This window comes from Anopheles funestus, chromosome 2RL, assembly GCF_943734845.2.
Source record: "Anopheles funestus chromosome 2RL, idAnoFuneDA-416_04, whole genome shotgun sequence".
NCBI lineage: Eukaryota > Metazoa > Arthropoda > Insecta > Diptera > Culicidae > Anopheles > Anopheles funestus.
This window is the reverse complement of record NC_064598.1, coordinates 20,791,055-20,809,929: the sequence shown is the minus strand read 5'-3', so window position 1 is coordinate 20,809,929 and position 18,875 is coordinate 20,791,055. Positions and strand designations below refer to the sequence as shown.

General features: G+C 41.9%; 1 protein-coding gene across 18 annotated transcripts in view; it reads left to right on the top strand.

The window, feature by feature from the left end:
• LOC125763035 (cubilin) overlaps positions 1-18,875 on the top strand; it is a 91,442-nt gene that overhangs the window by 11,781 nt on the left and 60,786 nt on the right. For 15 of the 18 annotated variants that reach the window (XR_007418298.1, XM_049425761.1, XM_049425763.1 and 12 more), the window contains exons 2-4: positions 1,475-2,692; positions 6,716-6,776; positions 9,850-11,244. Coding sequence is in view for 17 of the 18 variants with exons in the window: in XM_049425761.1 (XP_049281718.1) it covers positions 9,858-11,244 (1,387 nt within the window). In the remaining variant the exon portion in view is untranslated. Of the gene's footprint in view, positions 1-251; positions 780-1,474; positions 2,693-6,715; positions 6,777-9,849; positions 11,245-18,875 lie in introns of those variants that run through there. The other 3 variants (XM_049425770.1, XM_049425765.1, XM_049425769.1) reach the window with 2 other exon arrangements.

Here is an 18,875-nt window from a genome sequence, read left to right as displayed (position 1 = left end):
TGTTGTTGAGGTAGGCTAGAGCAGAATAGGACGGGATGCAATTCGGTAAATCGGAACAAATTAACCAGGATAATGAATGAAGTGTGCTGTAAATTGATCATCACATTTGCGCTGCGTACGAAGGATTTGTGCTGCTGTGTGGTGGTGGTACCTTTTCACCGTAACTCATACGTCTGCATGGTGACGCCCTGCTTTAACACAGTTACAGCAGCAGCACCAGCAGCAGCAGCACCAGAAGGCGAGCTGATGATGTTGTTTTGTATCGTCTGTATATTGCATTACTGGTGTTTACTCGACGCGTTCTCACTCTCTCGCGCTTGTTCTCTTGCTTTTATGCGTGTGATTAAGGTTAAGGCTGTTTGCGCGCTTGTGTATGTGTGCCTGTTTCGTTCGCGTTATACTGCGTTATGGTTTCTCTCTGTCAGGACGATAGTTACTTGCAGTTACAGTTTGTCCATATATGTATATATTTCCTTCAAGCTGATAGTGATAGCGAGCGGATTTTTTTTTGCGTTTCGTGTCGTAACTGCTGTCGAGAGCGATATTGCGTGAGCTTTTGTTTTTTTGGTTGTTGTTCTTACTTTCAAACACATGCCTAACTATAGTAATTCACTTGATCCACTCCGTGTATTAACACGGACGCTCTTTCTCTTTTGTTTTTGTTTTTGCGCTTATCAGTGTGTGTGTGCTGGTGGGTTATCGGATCGGTGATCGGATTGCCGTTTGGGAAAGTGTGTAATTTTTGGTGTGCAAACGATAAACACATCAGTTTGAAAGAGGTAAACTTAAATGTTGCCCTGTTACTCTCGCAATTTTTCTCTCCTTCATGCTCATTGATGTTAAAGATATGGAACTGAGCATTAGTCCCACGTTCTATCAGACAAAACGGTTATTCAGTAACGGTGGGTATGTATTTGTGCGTATCGCGACTTGAAAAAAAAACTCACACACTCACACAGACACAAGAAGCAGCTCGTTCGTGTGAGTGCGTGTTATCAGTGACGATGTTTTTTTCCCAAACGTTATCAGCGCTATCTTCACTCACGCATACTGACATGTGCCGTGCCATTTTTTTGTTTTTGTCGCTTTGTCTCTTTTCACCCCTCTCCATTGTTCTCTTCTATTTCTATTGCTAAGGAAAATCTTTTCAGGTATATTGCTAATCTTGTGGGGATTTTTTTTTCATTTTTGCTTTGCATTCGTCGTCTCTATGGAGAAAGTTTTACGTACATAAGAAAATTAATTTATAGCAACGAAAACTAAGGTGTTTGGGAGCCAGTGGTGAAGTTGTAGTAGATTGTATGGCAAGATCATGACTTGCGGAAAAAAGCACAATTGGCGAATTGTGATTTTAAGTATAATAAAAAGAGAATATTTTTCTGGTGTATGTGAATAACGAGCACATGTATGTGTGAGAGAGATCGTTTATGTATGTGAAGGAAAAATATATATATAATGATTGGCTAACTTTCAGCAGTATGAACTGAGGCGGAGGCACAAACAATAGCGGCACCAGCGGCAACACGCACAAGAACTCAGAAGGAGACACCGAAAAAGGGCAAACACAAAAGCCAGTTACCAGAACTGTGTACAGGATTGCCAGGATCCGCCATACACCCGCTGGTTGGATATATAGAGTGAGAAACCAAAAAAAAAGTGCAATAAAGTCAAGATACTAGTGAAAAGTGAAAGCGTGTGTCCATGTGTTTAGGCTGAATGTGTGTGTGTGTGTGTGTGACACGGGATAAAACACTGTGCACAATTGTTTCGTGTAAGGTGGAGCTTCACCGGTGGTGATCAATCATACCCCGATCAGTATCAACGATCGTGTCCGTGTGTGGTAGCTGCAAAAAACCGTGTGCGATGCAACATGATGGCAACCCGTGCACGATCGTCGTATGACTCTTGACGGTGGCGAACCATACGTACCCGGCGATCAACGTTTTTTTGTTTTTGCCAACTGTCGTTGTCGATCGGGTCAGACGGGCAACATTAATCCCTGTATCCTTTACGACCGCGGTTAGAGGGGGTTGACATGCGTGGTTGGGGTGCGAGCGATCGACGTAAACAGAGTGACCGTGAGCGGGGCCGGCAGCGGGAAACAAGCGGCAGAAGTGTGTTCGTGCGTGTGTCTGCGTGTGATTGCGTAGCAATGTTGTACGATCGACGGTTAAGAAGTTCGTGTGACGCTAGTTAGTGAACCGTGCGAAACCCCGTCTGAACACTCGCTGCCACTGTACTGGTGTTTGTACGCTTTCTCGTGTCCTGCTACTGAAAAAAGAAATCCGGATTGTATAACATCGTAAGGTCGCAAGTGTGACCCAAGCAAAAAGGCACCACACAGCAACACAAAGCGGTTAGTTTGGCAATTGCACTGGAGCTTGAGGTTTTTGGAGCTGTAAAACGGTTTGCACGACGTGTGTGTGTGGGAGTGTGTGTGTATTATTAGTTCTTGCAAAACGGAGGCAAACGTGCAAAAGATCATAGTTAGTGAATGTTTGGTACGTGTTACACGTTGGTGAGCTTTGGTGAAGTGGTTCGTGTGTGAATAGCGGCTTGCTTTTCTCTAATTTTTCTGGGGCGAATTATTTGTCAACGCCGGTTTCCGTGTCCATCCGAGTCATCCGAATCTGTGGCAGATTTACAGCACTGACCGAAATGTTACGGATAGTGCCCATACGTTAGCAATGGGGTAAGTAGAAGCATCCACGAATAGCTGTATACATTATTTATGAACGTTCGCGTTGAATTGTGAAACTTAATCTCGAATTCTGTTGCTTACAAAAGGCGGATATGGATGATGAAGAAGCTTTGTCATAAATGAATATGTTTTCCACGGTACGGTGGAAGTAGGACACATTGTCCCAAAAAACCATGGGAATAGAGCAACGCACAAACTAATTGTTTTGGTTGCATCGGTCTAGAGTGGTTTCTAGAGCGCAGTTTATAATATTTATGCAATGACCGATCTATTTAACTTTGCTATTTTGCTTGTTGTTTTGAATTTAAACTAATGATTTATACGTAAAAGATTTATAGAGTTTGTTACACAATTTCGAATTGATTTAAAAAAATGGGATGATTTTAATAAGTTTTCTTTAATAACAGAATTAATGACGAATTTGTATTACCACTTATGTTATTTATATTTATTTTTATTTATTTAAGAATTCTTTTTAAAAATATTGAAATGCTCTTTTTCTTTTCTATTTCTCTTATTCTTTCTATTTTAACCATCTTCTTCAAATATGTGAACAGTGTGTGGCTAGAAGAATGGCGCACAGTATGTTCTTAATCAGTTTCACCATCAAATTCAATAACTAGCTAGGACACAGCAAACGCTTTCGATTCCGGGGAAAGAGAGAGAGAGAGAGAGAGAGAGAGAGAGAGAGAGAGAGAGACAGAGGCAGATTCGGATGGCACTGGCCCCCTGCTACCAGTGTGATAACACTAATCCGCCGGTTGTCCATCATCATTTCGTTGATGGATTTGTTTTTCCTCCGTACCGCGACTCCGTGCGTTCGGTGATCGGCGCAAGGCAAAAGACGTCATACGAGCTTCCTGCTAAGGAAGGCACCTTGGCAGTGTCGGTGCGGAATGCGGGTCGAATGGAATGCGGGCGGGGAAGAAGTGTCCGGTTGGGTGGCGATTCAATGATACACCATCCCATACACGGTATCCATTCGTTTGATGAACAATTTGATGCAATTTGACAATACACACATCAACCGGGGGCAGAAGGCCGATGCCGGGCATCTCGGCTTCTCGGCAAACTGCGCTGCGAACGTCTTTTGAAAACGTTCAATTGAGCTGAATAGTACAGTGAACAGGGGGAAAGTGCTAGGGGCGACGGACGGACGGACGATACAGAAAGAATTCAGCTAATCTACCCAATCCCAAGCACAATGTAATGTAGCGGTATTTGATGTTTATTAAATCATGTTACCGAGCGAGAAACGAATCGGACGAATGGCGTCTGTGACGGAGACAAGAAGGATTGTTAATGGCGCTGATTGTATTATGCCGTATGTGGTACCTTTCACGCTGGTTCCCCGAGGTTTCGGGTCCGTTTCAATGGTGTCGCAAATGTTTGTGTATTGTACTATACAAGTCATGGATGGGTACGGAAACTGTAACTTTGTTGAAGGTTGTTTTTTTTTTGCTTAAAAATATTTGTATCATGTTAAAGGCAGTAGAATTTTTAAGTTGATAAATTCTTTCTCCGTATGAGTGTATAAAGATAATTTCCGAGTAGGTGAATTTGGAAATTTTAAGAGCTCAGTTAGTTTATTATTCAAAACTGAAACAAAAATGGAAAAAAGTGGATAGAAAAATTGACTTATTTGGACTCAATAAATAATTATTTTCTTGTAGTTATTTTCTTTTAAACTGTATTCTAAAATGCTAATACTCCATAAACATACTAATTCCAAAAATTTGCTAATAATCAAAATTTTTCATTTACCTAATAATTTACGAAACCAGATTTTTTTCACAGAACCTTATTGCTTTATAGTTATTTTACACACTGTAGTATATCTCTTAAACAATCAGTGCTTAAATACCTTTCTTAATTACAGAAATTGCATAACTAATTTTTCTGTTTAACTTTTAACATTTCGAATATTATTTAAAATAGATAAAAATAAATAACATAAAATAAATTAAATAAATTAAATAAATCCTTTTAAAATCAATAAAAACTAATCTTTCAGCTTGATATAACCTGATATGAATTAATACTTGTTCGGTTGCTTAAACGGCACATATCAAATCATAGATCAAAATAATAGTAAATTTGTTTTTTTTATTTGAGTTGATAGTTTTCGAAATAATAACCATATCTTACAATCAAATTACGATTCAGCAAATATAAGCGATTGGTGGATTTCGTTTATAACTCAGAAACTACCCGAAAGAAACGAAAAAAAAAACTTGTAAGCAATCGGATCATGTCTATATTTACCATTGCCAAACTTAAAATCTATTCTCTAACACCAAATCGATAAAACTCGATCGACTTGCCAATGTCCTGTACCCTACCAGTGCCCCCCCGTTTCCTGGCTGAGATTGTATTATGGGCGCGAGCAGACGCTTGCGAAGGAATGAGAAAAATTACCATAGTAATGGAGTGGAATTTTAATGGCGATTCGAGCGATTCATTTCGTCACCAACCTTCCGGGATTCACGTAGTGCAAACTTCTTCGCCTCGGTTGGCTGGCTGGAAGTTAGGTCAAGTGGCGCACACATTATACGATAGCATTCGAATTTGCCAAGCATCTTGATTGATCGCATCGGTAATCGGTTTTCGGCTTTGGAATTAATTAAAACGAGCTTGAACGGATCAGCCCACCGAGCAGAGTTGTACAATTTCACTAATGAAAGTTTTTCTCTATCTATTTGAAGAAAGTACTATTGAATACGTTGTCACAGGTGTGGCATCACTTCTTGCACATAGCTGTGGAGGTTTTTTTTTGCCAAATCCAGATCATGGCCAAACGTGAGGGATAAACATTAATTAAGCTATACTGGTGGATAAAAACAATTCATAAAATATATATTTGTTTATATTGAACCGAATGTTGCAGCATAATGAATAGCAAAATGGTACAGGATCTTTATAGAAGCTAGAAAAAAACCACCATAAAACAAACCAGAGTGCAAACCATTATTGGAAATGAGCAAATAATGCTTCTATTGCTCTCTGTCACTCTTCCCCGTTGTGGGAATCTTTCATTCTTTCGTTGGCAGTTATTGCATGGCAAGCGCACCCGATAAATAGCATATTGAGCGAAGGTTGCGGCTTTGATATGGTTTTGATTCGCTGTCCGGATTTGATGATGGTATCGTTTGTGGAATGAATAAAATATGCAAATTATAGTCGATTATTTTAATTCATTTCATTTTCCCTGTGAACGTTCACTCGTCGCCGGTGCGGTGGGTAAGACGACCTAAAAGAGGCGACAATGCGGTTGAAAGATGATGATGATAGTCATGACGTTCTTAGCTCAATCTCTGATGGATTATTTATGGAATTTTTGGGATATTTTATTATGTACAATATTATCCGCCAGCGAGCATAGGCTAATATCGATTGATGTGGAAAATGTGCCCGATTGTTAAGTTGGGTTCCGTAAAACGATCGTAATAACACTTCGTGCTATACAATGTGTTGACTGTGCATAATTTTTCGCATTCGCAATCGTTCTACAAAGTACCAGGCGTCTCCATGTAGAACCATGCGTTTGAATCATAAACAACCAGGCGTCTCCATAAGCAATCTTCTACAAACAACCAGGCGTCTCCATCGAAGGGTTATAAAATTAATAAAAATGTACAGCTTTTTTTGGTGCGTTTTTCTGAAAAATACCTTGTTCAATCTGTATTGATATATAGTGTCACGAGCGACGACATTGATTGATCAATTTGTACCCAAGGGCGAGACAAACGGGAACGACGCACGTACAAGTTATCAGAACAATTTGTGCACGCGCTGCATCACCCAGTTTATGTATTAGGCTGTGACGTGTTCGATTGAGCGAAAATTGATTGGATGTGTCAGTTCGATTGTAATAGACTTGCCGATTTAGCGCGAAACAATTGATGATTAAAAGCGATAGAATTTCAGCTCGCCAATGTGTATCGCACTCTATAGCTTGCTTCCATTGAATGCACTAGCTAATAATGTTTATGTTTTCTATGTCTCTCGTTGCAGGTTTCTAGACACGATCATTTTCTAGGCGTTGCTGTATCAACGATTTGAAACGGACGATATGGTAAGTGTAAATAATGAAGGGAGATAAAAAAAACTACGGAGGAGTGATACAGATAATAGAAATTCCCTGGAACAAATTGTTTCGTTCCGGAAGCGAGAGGGAGAAAGAGAAGGAAAGATATACTATGGACATGGCATGATCGTTTGCTACCATAATGGGTAGGCTTTATAGCTTCGTCCGCTTTTGGGAAGTGAATCGCGACAAGATGTGATTCCGGCGGATTTTTTTTTTGCTTTCATCAACATGCTGATTTTCCATCAGTTCGGGATGGTTTTGGTTGTAAGGAAATAAGCGAAAAAAGACCAAACACATTCCACCATTCCCGTACGGGTATCTTGCACAATCAGCACAAACGTATAAGAATAGCCGATGTGATGCGACAACCGCAAACGTGAAGTCAGTGGAAGATAGGACGGAGCCAAACCCAAATAAAAATAAAATCTGCACAGACCATTAGACGGCACGGGGTCGATACCTTTAATGTCATTTTAATGTATCGAGATAAAAACCGTAGGCAATGGTGGATCCCGTTTTTGAACCCGCGGAAGTTCAGGCGGAAGTGCAGATGGTCCGTGAAGTGGTGTTTTTTTTTTTGAAAGTGAGGGTAAGGTCATGGGCACTGGTATGGTACGCGAGGTCAGCGTTGAATCTTTTTGGGTGATGTTGAATGATTTGCTGTCATTAGCAAGAAATTACAATTTTGCTAGCAAATCGACTTCGCTCTAATCCGATCACATCCATGCTGTAAGCATAAAAAAAGGGAAGAAAAAGGCTTACGATGCGTTGACATGTTTCGCGAAGTTATCGATGGAATATTGATGAGGCTAGACGGTATAATTCTCTTTCTCGAGATTTGATTAGACGAATGGTTACGTCATACTGCAGCTGACGTGTTCCTTGTGTAGTTTGTTAGAAGAATTTATAAAGTTAATAAGTCTTTTCTGTTGTATTAAATGGAGTAAAATATTTGAAAAAGATTTAAAGACTGTAGTAGGAAACACTAAGAATAAAGCGGTAATCGAAATGTTAATCGAGCTATAAAGAAGAAGTGAATTATTGTGGTTACATGCTGCTTTATTACACCCAATATTTGCACCAATTGCTTCGCCTGGCTACGCATTGACAGATGCATGGCTGTAAGGGCGCTAAGCTCGATAAGCTTGGCCGAAGTTTCCCGATTTTCCGCGTAATCTCCCCTTGACATGGGCCGTTGATCTGAATAACCCTTGACAAATTCGGCTACCGAGCAGTGCGGCATGGGGTGTTTGGCCTGTCGGTGGAAATTTCACTCGATGAACCCCTTCAGCAAAGACCGATATCGTGCGATAATGTAAGTGTTTTACGATAAACAACCATGACGACAACGCCAACGTGTCTATCCATCCGGCTTCGGATGGTAAAACGAAGGGGAGGGGGGGGGGGGGGTCTGAGAGCAAAAACCTTTTTTGGAGCATCCTTGCCGGATCAACTGCTCATCGTTTACCTCATCAAATCATCATTCAACTGAACCGGAAATAGGTAAAACGATACAGGATAAGATACGGATGCTCAGCCTTTCGCTGAAGAGATGGTTGCCTTCTTATGTTCCTTCTGCCCTCACACCCACTAGCCCACTTAGCCCTCTTAAACCGGCCGAACGTAGAAGTAGGCTGTGGCACTGACATGGTTTGGGGCGTGTATGTGTGTGCATGTGGAAAGAGAATCAATACGGTAATGATGATGGGTTGGGCGTGAAAAAGCAGGACCGTCTCGGTCCGAGCAAAATCAAGGAAAATCCCACATAAAGTTTGTTTACACACTTTACTCCATTATTATGATTATGTAAGTGTACTTCTATTTTGTCACAACTGGGCGAGTCGGTTTACCGAGAGATTACACCACTTGGGAGTGAATCTTGAGCAGCAACGAGAGAGAGAGAGATAGCTAGGGAGAGAGAGAACCGACCGCGGAAAATGGGCTTTCTGTATCGTGTTTGTTTGTTACATTGACGACGAGAAGATTCTCTTCCGTATTGCTTGTGTGCGTGCGTGTAGAAGGATCGTCCGAGAGTGAGCGTTTGTATGCTCATGGTGAAGAGATGAGATGCAATATGGATGCTTGAAGGTGAGATGAGAAATGGGTGTAAATAGTGATGGTATAACAGTTTGACTGTATAACAAGGTTGAAGCTCGTGCTAAGGCTGGAACCAAATGGCGATAAAAGCTCCTTTAACCTCGTACAAATGATTCGAGCAGTCGAGCAGTTCGAAAATGTTCCGTTAAGCGATTCGATTGAAAGTGTTGTTTGGGTGTGCTTTCGGAAGACGAATGAAAATTTGGAGCGAGCTTTTTTGCGGTTTGAACGATTCTTTTCGAAAGCTCAAACCAACATTGTCGACCAACAGTTGTTTGTTATGTAACAAGCTAACGCCCTTTAAAGCGAAATATTTGTTCGTTTGATGAAGGGACTAACTCCCTGAAGAATGAAAAAGGATGACTGGGATTTTATTTAAAATACTTTTTAAATACAAGAAAGGGTGTATTAAACACCGTTCTAAAAACTCAGGATGAGAAATTGTTCTTCGGACAATTTTGTACACTTTCAGTCAAAATCCATAAACGTTCTACTGTTGGATCGCTTAAAAGTTTGAAACCTACGGCAAGAAAAGGAGCGATCCTTCGACAATAACATAATCGGTAAAGTTCAAGAACAGTCCCAATTCGGCTATTCGAAATGTCACTAAAAAAGACTAATGATTCTCGCGGTTTTGTGCAGAAAAGGAGAAATAGAAAAGGCTAGGTAACATGTTTGTAAGGTGCAATAATTTCAGAAATTTGACACGATAATTTGGTGCAAAATCGAATCACTTTGCATCGAAATGGATGGCGAAAATTGACCGAAGCGTATGACGTATCCGTTATCAGGCGATCTTAAGCCAGAATATGTCATTGCCATTTTATGCTTAAAGATGTGAACCCAAGAAATTCCCCGAAACTGCATTTTTATTCCATTTTATTTAAATTGATCGTTAAAAAGATGAAACAATAATTAATGTAAGAATGTGTTGATGTTTTTTTTACCGATTCATCCACAGGGCACAGCATGGCCTCAGCAGTATCATTCATCGAGAGGACATGCCCGTTCCAACACGCTAGCACACAGCCCGCGCACCGCGACTTCCGCTGCCGCAGCACGCTCAACCGCAGCCGCTCCAAGCTGGACCGTATCGCCAGGGGTGAGTTTAACGAGCGGCGAAAAGCGAGGACAACGGTCCTGGCCCGGCGACCATGGTGCCCCCGGATACGGAAGCTGCGGGGCGCGTCCGCCCCGTTGCGGCACCGCTGGAAACGAAGCGCGCCACGGTTCGTTCCCGCCGGTAGAGAAGCCGCTCCCGGTTACCGCCGCCGGATGCCTTTCCCTGCCACCCGTCTATCGAAGCCGTCTTTTTCGAGCCACTTTTTTATCGATGCAGCTGCAGCTGCACCCGGAACTGTTGCTGCTGCTGCTGCTGTTGCTCCACCACACGCAGTTAACACAGGCCCCGTTCGGCCGATCCGATGCGAAACCGCTCGTCGTACACATCCGAACCGGGCGGCGGCGCATACGACCGGTGCTCGTTACGGGTGCGCTACCATCCGTTCGCCGGGGTTGGCAGCCGCCTCCTCACCTTCCACCCTCACCAGCGCCCGGTCAACGAATCCGGTGGCAACGCAGCGTACCGCCGCCATCCGGTGCCCCACTAAGTGTAAACAATTTAACCATGAATGCTTCCAATCAAAGAACACTGAAGACCTACGTACGTTTGATAAGAGTAATAATTTTGATAACGAATACCATAATCATAAGACTAGCGAAACCGGTAGTAGCGTGGCACGTCGGGGCACTACGGAGCGCACGGAGCTGCCCCTGTTTGTACGAATTTTGCTGGCCAGCCTGCTGTCGCTGGCATCGCCCTGGACGTGGATTGGGCCGGTACAGCGCGAAACGCCACCCGCAACCCAGCGCAATCTCGCATCCGACACCAGCACCGCCACCACCGGTGTTGCCCCGTTCCATACGGCGCCGGGTGAAACGCACGAACACGATGGTCAACGATCGCCAGCCACCACCGGCCAGTGGGCATCCTGTACCGGCAGCTCACCCACACCGTATCGACGGGCCGGGCGAAGAAAAGCACGGCGACGGTGCTGTCCGGTGGTCGAAGGCAACGGTACGCCGGGTGGCAGTGAACACTGCAGCCAAACTAGCAACACTTGCCGTGGAAGCGTTTACCACGGCGATAATAGCGTTAGCGTCATTACTGACAAGCAACATTACAACGAACAGCGGCAGCAATACCAGCCACGGCAGCTGCCACCGGAACAGCCAAACCACGGCCGCCCGTCGGTTGGCAGCGTCTGCAAGCGGAAATGCTACGGCGTGCGGAAAACGCTGCGTATGGTTTTACCAGCTTTGCTCATTGTTAACATGTTCACGTTTCTTCATGGAGGTAGGTGTAGACTATTTATTGCACATATCGGAATATAGTGGCGTAAGGACGTTCATTGCAGCGTGTGTGGCGTGCGTATATGGCGTTCGGTGAAGCAAACAGCTTTTATGCGTTGCGTTCGATCGATGTGAATATTAAATGTGAAACTTAATAGCGAAACGGTTTTCTTAATTGGAATTCTTTTTTTTTGCATTTCGCGAATCCTTTAATAAAAAGAAAATATGTAGGATGTTTTGCAGAGGAAGTTACTTCAAGAATCGCTTGCAATATTATTATACATGATTTGAAAGCAGATATTTTAATACTCATGATTATTAGTAAGACGATGAACGACGATGAGTAAGACGATTTTTGGACATTGATTATTGCATCTTGAATATAAGTTTCTCGATCTCGATTTTCTCGAGTTTCTCGTTTCTCGATCTTCATTTATATACTAACACAAAACAAAGACACTAAGTACTGGTATCAAAATTCCATCTGGACTGTTACCTCGTACGTGGAATTTATTTTCCTGTTACAGGTTGATAAACCCAATCAAAGCCAGAAATGAAAGGCCAAGATCTTCTAAGTTTATAGTGTTTTCTTGTATTATAATATTATATATCAATACTTTAGCATTAATCTACGTTCTTATCTACTGTTAATATTGTCTAATGTCTTGGTCGAGTTTTGGGGCTAGCTGTTGAGTGATTTCAACGGAATAAGAAAGTCAAAGCGATGATAATTTTTCCAAAGGCCAAAGACATTGTGGAATTTTAGGATTGTATAGATCAAGGTGTTGTAGTAATGTTTGTCAGTAAAAACAGTGTCAGTGAGTTACGAAATCTTTTGCAGAGCTATTGATGGCTAGGAAACTTAAACCAAGGATGTCAAGGGGAGGAGTGTTACGAAGGTTTCTAGACTATAGATTCAAGTTCAAGTACGGAGTGTACCAAACTGCAATACACTGACTTTGGTGGGATTGGATCTTCAAAGTCCTTTCGACAAGAGTAGTACGAATTTTAGTAATTGATTTCAACGAACCTTCGCTAGAGCCGGCAGGTCAAAGGCTAGACTAGCAAAGGTCAATAACGACAACTTCGATACGTATGGTTGGTACATTTCACCCGGATTTTATCAATATAACACCAGTATTGTGAACGTGGTAATTTGACACCTTTTAAAACAAAGGTTTAAATAAAAACGAAAGGCCAAAATCGTGACAGACATTGCATAAAGTTAACTTCACTGGTTTGACCAACCAATACGCATCCAGAGGCATCTCCAATATTGCAAACACTCAGATAAATTGCGTTTCTTGGTAACTTTAAAAGTTAACTTACTGCCACTCACCCAACTAAAGGTGTTTAATGCTTGAAAATTACATTTCATTACAATTTTCATGCTTAGGACAAACGTTGGACGATAAACTTTTCGTTCCTCGAATCGTTGTTACCTCTTTCGGGACGTCATTCTTTTGGGTGAATATTCTTACCAGACAACCGCACAAGAAACAGTGCTGGGCGGTAAATTATCGGTGAACAGCCATTTCCTGGAACCAAAAACCCGACCCGGGTTTTGCAAAACATGTTCTGGCAAAGTTCTGGCCCATGAGATACACGCTTACTGCAACAGACAATACCATCACGGATAGTGGCCAAATGGCGTTGGCATCACTGTTCACATCACTGTGGGTAGTGGGCGAGCTGGGAAAGTAACAAAACACGGACACGTGGTAGAGAGATAAATTAAATACATGACTTGTCAACTTCACGCCAACCGTTTAGACCTCAAGTGTGCGCTGTCCAGCGTAACACTTAGCTCACTCGCTTGCCAATCAGCAGCCACACATTTCCCTGTGTTTGTAGACCCTCTTTTTGGGGTCGAATAGATATGGAGCATAAGTGTTAATGGTGGGTGGAATGGTTTTGTACGCTTCCAGCGTTAGTTTCGCCGTCACTACTGACACATGACTGATAAATACACAAAGTGGCCGGGCCTTCTTGGTGCAGGAATAGTGTACAAATACACATGGTTTGAAAATTGTACTCGATGCCTACGATGAGCTGCACGCGAGATGCGACCGTTGGGAGGGTTGGGAAGCGTGAAATGGACGCAAACCCGCCAATATAAAACGCAAAACCAACAAACTGACAACCCGTCAAAAGCTGCGTGGTGTTGCAGTTTTCCTGTAAAATGCATGTGTTTTATTTTTAATTTTATCTGTATACCAATGTAACTCTTTCCAATGTTCGACAGTGAGGCAGTGAGTCCACTTGTCTTTATTGCTGGAAAAGTGGTACCATTTTAAGTCAGTTAAAGTTTATTGATTCTGCACAGGGGCGTTGTAAATAAAACACGCTTCTCGCTACAAATAGTAGCTGTGGAATGGTGTAGAAAAATAAATAAATTTCAATACATAACATGCCGACCGCAAACTGTTTGAGGGTTGCAATTTTAAAACACTAATTTGTGGAAATGTTGGAGAAAATTACAACTAAACTACTTTTAAATACTTAAGTTCTTAATTACAATTTTTTTGACACAATTTTCTTTTGTTTCTTGCCAGAAAGGATGAATTATTTCGATCATAAATTATTCACCCAGCGGATACTTTTTATACTGCATTACTTTTGTTCATTAAAAATGGACGCTTTTCAGTGTGTGTGTGTGTGTCTGGGGCGAGGGGGTGCACAGGAAAATGAATCTCACTCATCGGTAAGAACGGTGCCAAGGCGATCCTGTTCATGTTAATAGCTTCCCCGTTTTTATGATCACCTCTTCTTTGTATGTGTGCGTGTATCTTGCGCGCTGGAGTAAAGCCGATTTCCTGCTCCGTCACTTCTACCTTTATTTTTTTGGTGTTGCTTTGCTTCTATTTACTACTTTTTTTGGACTCTGTAAGTTATTGCTTTTGCCGAGGTGTGCATCTGACGGGTAGTAGTAGCGGTATAGTGTGGTTAAATATCTACAAGTACGGGAGCAAAAGATTTTTATCCCCCTCCCCCTTTTCTTCCCTTCACCAAACCGGCAGCAAGGGCTTCGCCCAACCAAGCATCGTGGCTTCGGCTTCGTGGAAGTGACAATGATTTCAATGTGTCCAGAGCTTCAGGGGGCAGCAAAGGTAAATAAACAACTCCGGGCTCTTTTTCCGAGCACAATTACGCAATCCTTTTACGCCTGAACCGGTACCCGTTGTTGATGGGGTTTTTGTGGGGGGTGGCATGAGGATGGAGGGGGAGGTGGGTGGAAAGTTTGTTGAAGCTCGTGCTTCATACGCTTGAACGTTTAGTGGAACCGCGCTCAGTTGCGCTGGTGACGACCAAACCGATTGCACCGGTTTGCCCTGCGGGTGTTAACAAAGCCGGCTGGGTATGTTTCAATGGTAACGTGCAAAAAGAAGGAAAGCAAAAAAAAGTTAAGATAAAAATTATGGGAAAGTGCAAAAAGGAAAAGCTCTTTCGAGCGAATGACTATAGACGTGCAATGGAACGGGGAAAAAAGTCAAGTCAAAATAAACGAAGCAAAAGCAGTACAAAATGGGTTGGTACAAATGAAAAAAAAAAAAAATGATGAAAAGGTGCACAAACGTGCAGAAGTCCTCTTTTGGGTGGAGTAGATTTCAAGCGTTAATTTAATATTTGAACACCCTTTGCAACATTAAACAATAGAAATAATGATTATTGAAAGAAAAAGAGAAGTGGAAGGTAGAATACACAAATATAAAGCCTTATTTAATTCGTATTTACTTTATAGAAATCTATCTTCATTAAACACTTTTAGTAAAGATGTATAATTTTGTATTTTCGGCAGAAAATCAAACATCACAATGTGACAGAAGCTAAAAAAAATCACATTTCAACCATCTCAAGTAATGTGTCGGAAATTTACGATTACAAACGTTCCGTTGGAATTTCAGCAAACGACCGGAAGTTGTCAAATATTTACTAAGTAAAAAAAGCGCATAAAACAATTTCGTTTTGTTGTATTTTTCTCTCGCCTTAAGCAGGCAAGCAGGCGAAATCTACAATTGAGTTCGCAACCCGCGTATTTCTAATGTTTCTTGCCGCTTGTGACTTGTGCTGTGTTTTTATGCGCGAGCCTAGAGTCCCAGATGTAACAACAGCAACATGTTCGCAGGCAAGAGATTCGGAAGGGAGGAGAGCGTGAAGTTTTTGGGTGGTGGGCTGGAAAATTTGACATTCATATTTAAGCAGATTTTAAAGTACCCATTTTACGACGTCCCCCCTGCCCGAAACACGAAAAATCATGGTGGGCAATAGGCCGGGAACCAAGGCAATTCCTAAGACGGTTTTTGGTGTTGCTTGGAGCTCTCGCGCCTAGAATTCACGTCACGAAGGTTAGAACTTGACTTTTAAACTGACGCCCCGTTGTATATGGGTTTCTGGGGCTGGGAGGGGTTTTTGTGAATTTTTTAGACCATGTTGTTTTGTTTTTATTTTTATGGCAAGCCTTGTTTGTATGTGTGTTTGATTCCCAAAACTTACCAGTCGGCTACCAGCGTGACATAAACGAAGTAGCATTGTACAGCGACCAGAGCTGTAAATTTTAATAATATGCCACGCGACACAAGGTGCCAGAGTTTTGTTGCCAGCTAATGCCCGGGTCGTAAAACTGTCAGCACCTTTGATTCGTTCCGCTTACATATCCAAGGTGTGTGTGTGTGTGTGTGTGAGTGTGTTGGGGGGTATATTTAGTATGTCCCGTAACACCGGGAGTGCAGAAATTAAGTTGATCCTTACAAATGAAATTCACCGTACACGCGTACCCTGCGGCTAAGGGCATTAAAATCTCAAGACATTTCTTAGGGAAATTGAAATCTTTAGTAATGTAAATGTGATTAGCACCGTGACGGTGGTACGATCGCTCGAGCCTCTGTTAATCATACGAAGCGAAACATCGCGGGCAATCCAAAATTCTTCTGCTGAGCCCGCGGTGCAATATAGTGTCGCTCATTTCCGTCCGGCGTTAAATCACGTCCTCAGGTTTAATTTTTAAATCCCTAATTTTGATGATCCAATCACTTTTAATCACTTGCGCTACTTGCGGCTCGTAAACTCCGGTAGCAGGGGAGAATAATTAATGAGAATTGATTGACTTTACAGTGGTGAACTTGCAAGTGGAAGCAAGTGGCAGTGTAATCGCCGGTAGCTCATTATTAGTCGCTTCCACTTAGTTGCATGATCTATCTGTGGATGTGAAGCAATCTTATAATATCATGCCACCAACAAACCACCCGAGACCCAGCCAACACATGCGTCCGAAACTTCATTTAGCGGGCCCGGTACGGTGAGATGTTAATTAAAACATTCACCCCGATCACGGCGTTCGGGAAGGCTAAGGCCCGTGCTTTCGATAGATTGGAATGGATAAAATGTTGTTTTGGCAATTTCGGTACCAATTCCGGTGTAATGGTATCAGGTAACCGTAATAAATACACTTTTCTAGTTTCCAGCCAAAGGGCAAAGGGTCTCTCGATCGGTGCGGCTTTTAAAAATGGCACACCCCGGGGGTTTGGGGGTCAACGATGGGATGAAAGGTTTCGGTCGTGTTTGGGGTTAGGGAGCGAAAAGTTACAACCACCGCATTGGGTAAATTCCGCAGTGGGAACAACAATTTATGAAAATCCCCAAAACTCCGATATGGAATGTCCACCCTAGCCAGGTGGACTAGGTAGGAACTGTGGAGCGTTTGAAATAAATTTCAGGAAGTTGAAGCATCAGCCCCTTATTCTTCCTTTCACCAAGATGCGTCTGGGGTTAGGTGCCTGTGAGTAGAGTGAGTGAGTGAGTGAGTAAATGGGACATTTACTTTTGAAACATGACCCCACTCCCGGGTTTTTCCCCAGAATGGTCGATCACTTACGCGTCAGCATCTTGCGTCTGTTTGTGCGGCGCTTCGGCGACTTCGATCGAGCGGCAATTGATGATGCTGTTGGGCTAATGCGGTAAAAAATTGATTTACGCTTCGCTAGCGTTGCTGATGGAGAAAAATCTAATCAATTATCTCTGGCTCTCGCTCTCTAGCCTGGTTCGAAACGATTCTTCTACCAACATTTCTCGATGAACATTTTTGTCAAATTTGTGAGATGTACTGTTTTTGTGTGAGCTGTTAGTTCCGATAAGAAATCATGTTTGTTATCTTTATTTATGGTTTTCCGTTGTGTTTATAAGTAATTTTTGAAGTATATTTTAACTTTAACTTTCCCCTAAATTTATTAAAAAAAATCAAATTGAGCAGTTAAAAACTGTCCTTTTAGGGCTTTAATACATGTTGCAATGAATTGAAAAAAAGTTGTTTTTACAGTTTACTAATGGTTATTTTAATTTAATTTTTTCTTCCACTCTTTTCCTATAACAGGTAAGTACGGTAAAACATCGCTTGACCAACAGTGGAACGCAGGAGCAGGAACTTGCAAATTTAGAACGCATGCACTGCGGTAAGTCTTTTGGCGGGCATTCAATTAATGGGTCTGGGTACGCGATTCAACACAGAAATTCAATTATGCAATCAACTCGGGTGCTCCCGTGTTTGAAAAGGTTTCTGTCCGTTTTGTGGTTGATGTTTTTTTTTTGTTGTGTTGTTGTTTTGTTCCCTAGAACAAGTAAAGTAGCGCAGAGGTGCGATCGAGTTGTCCCATTCGCGTGTTGTGTCGCCATTTCTGTTCTAGGGATGATGTTTTGTACTTTATTGATGTACCACTACACAGGGGAAGGGCTTTGCCGGTTGAAAACATCACACAAAACATTGAAGTTGATCTATTTTCAACCATTGGTCTGGAAGAATCGACTGCATGGAATAAATTGCTCTTAGTGTTCGTAGATTCCATTCCACAGGCTCAATTCGACTTCGATTACACGCAGCTGGATGGCATGTTTCTGAAGGTACTTCAACCAAAACTAACTCGCTCTTTTGGAGGGAATTGGTACAGACAAAAACAGATTCAGCATCAACACCCGCTATTGAGTTTAATCGGCAAAAGTTCGTTACATCAAGGCTTGTTTTTTGCAAACAATACATTGCAAAAAGGCTCTGATGTATGTTAGAAGATTTCAGTTGAATGAACGCTCTACCTGGTGAGTGAAAGTTTATCGTGACCTATTAATCATCAACATGAGTACTGTTTTCACTTGTGTGCATTGTAATTTAGGCGTCAATTCCATGTTTATAACAGCAAAAAGACAAAGAGACAGTTAAGTAAACAAAAGCTGCTCAAATCCAATCCAGTCAAGCTTCTCTTATAACGAGTTGGATTCGTGTCACTGTTTCAGTCGTTATGCGACAATTTCGAATCCCTACCGCATAATTTATATGAAAAGTGATAGACAAACGATCAATTGTTTTTGTAGTAGCTTAAACATACGCGTCATTTACTCGTGGAGCAACTCTACATTAATAACTAAGGTTATAAACATATGAAGAATTAACATCCTATGCTTTCAACACCTTCAGCATGTCTTCGGTTAATTGAGGAGATGTTTTCAACTTCAGTTGTAGAACCCTTTTCCTTGACAACAGTTGTCGTTTTGAGTATTTTCTTTCCATTCTTTGTACGAGTTAATAACACTGTCAAAGTAGAACTGTCGAACGAAAAACAATTCCGTAAACCAAATTGTTTCGATTAAGTT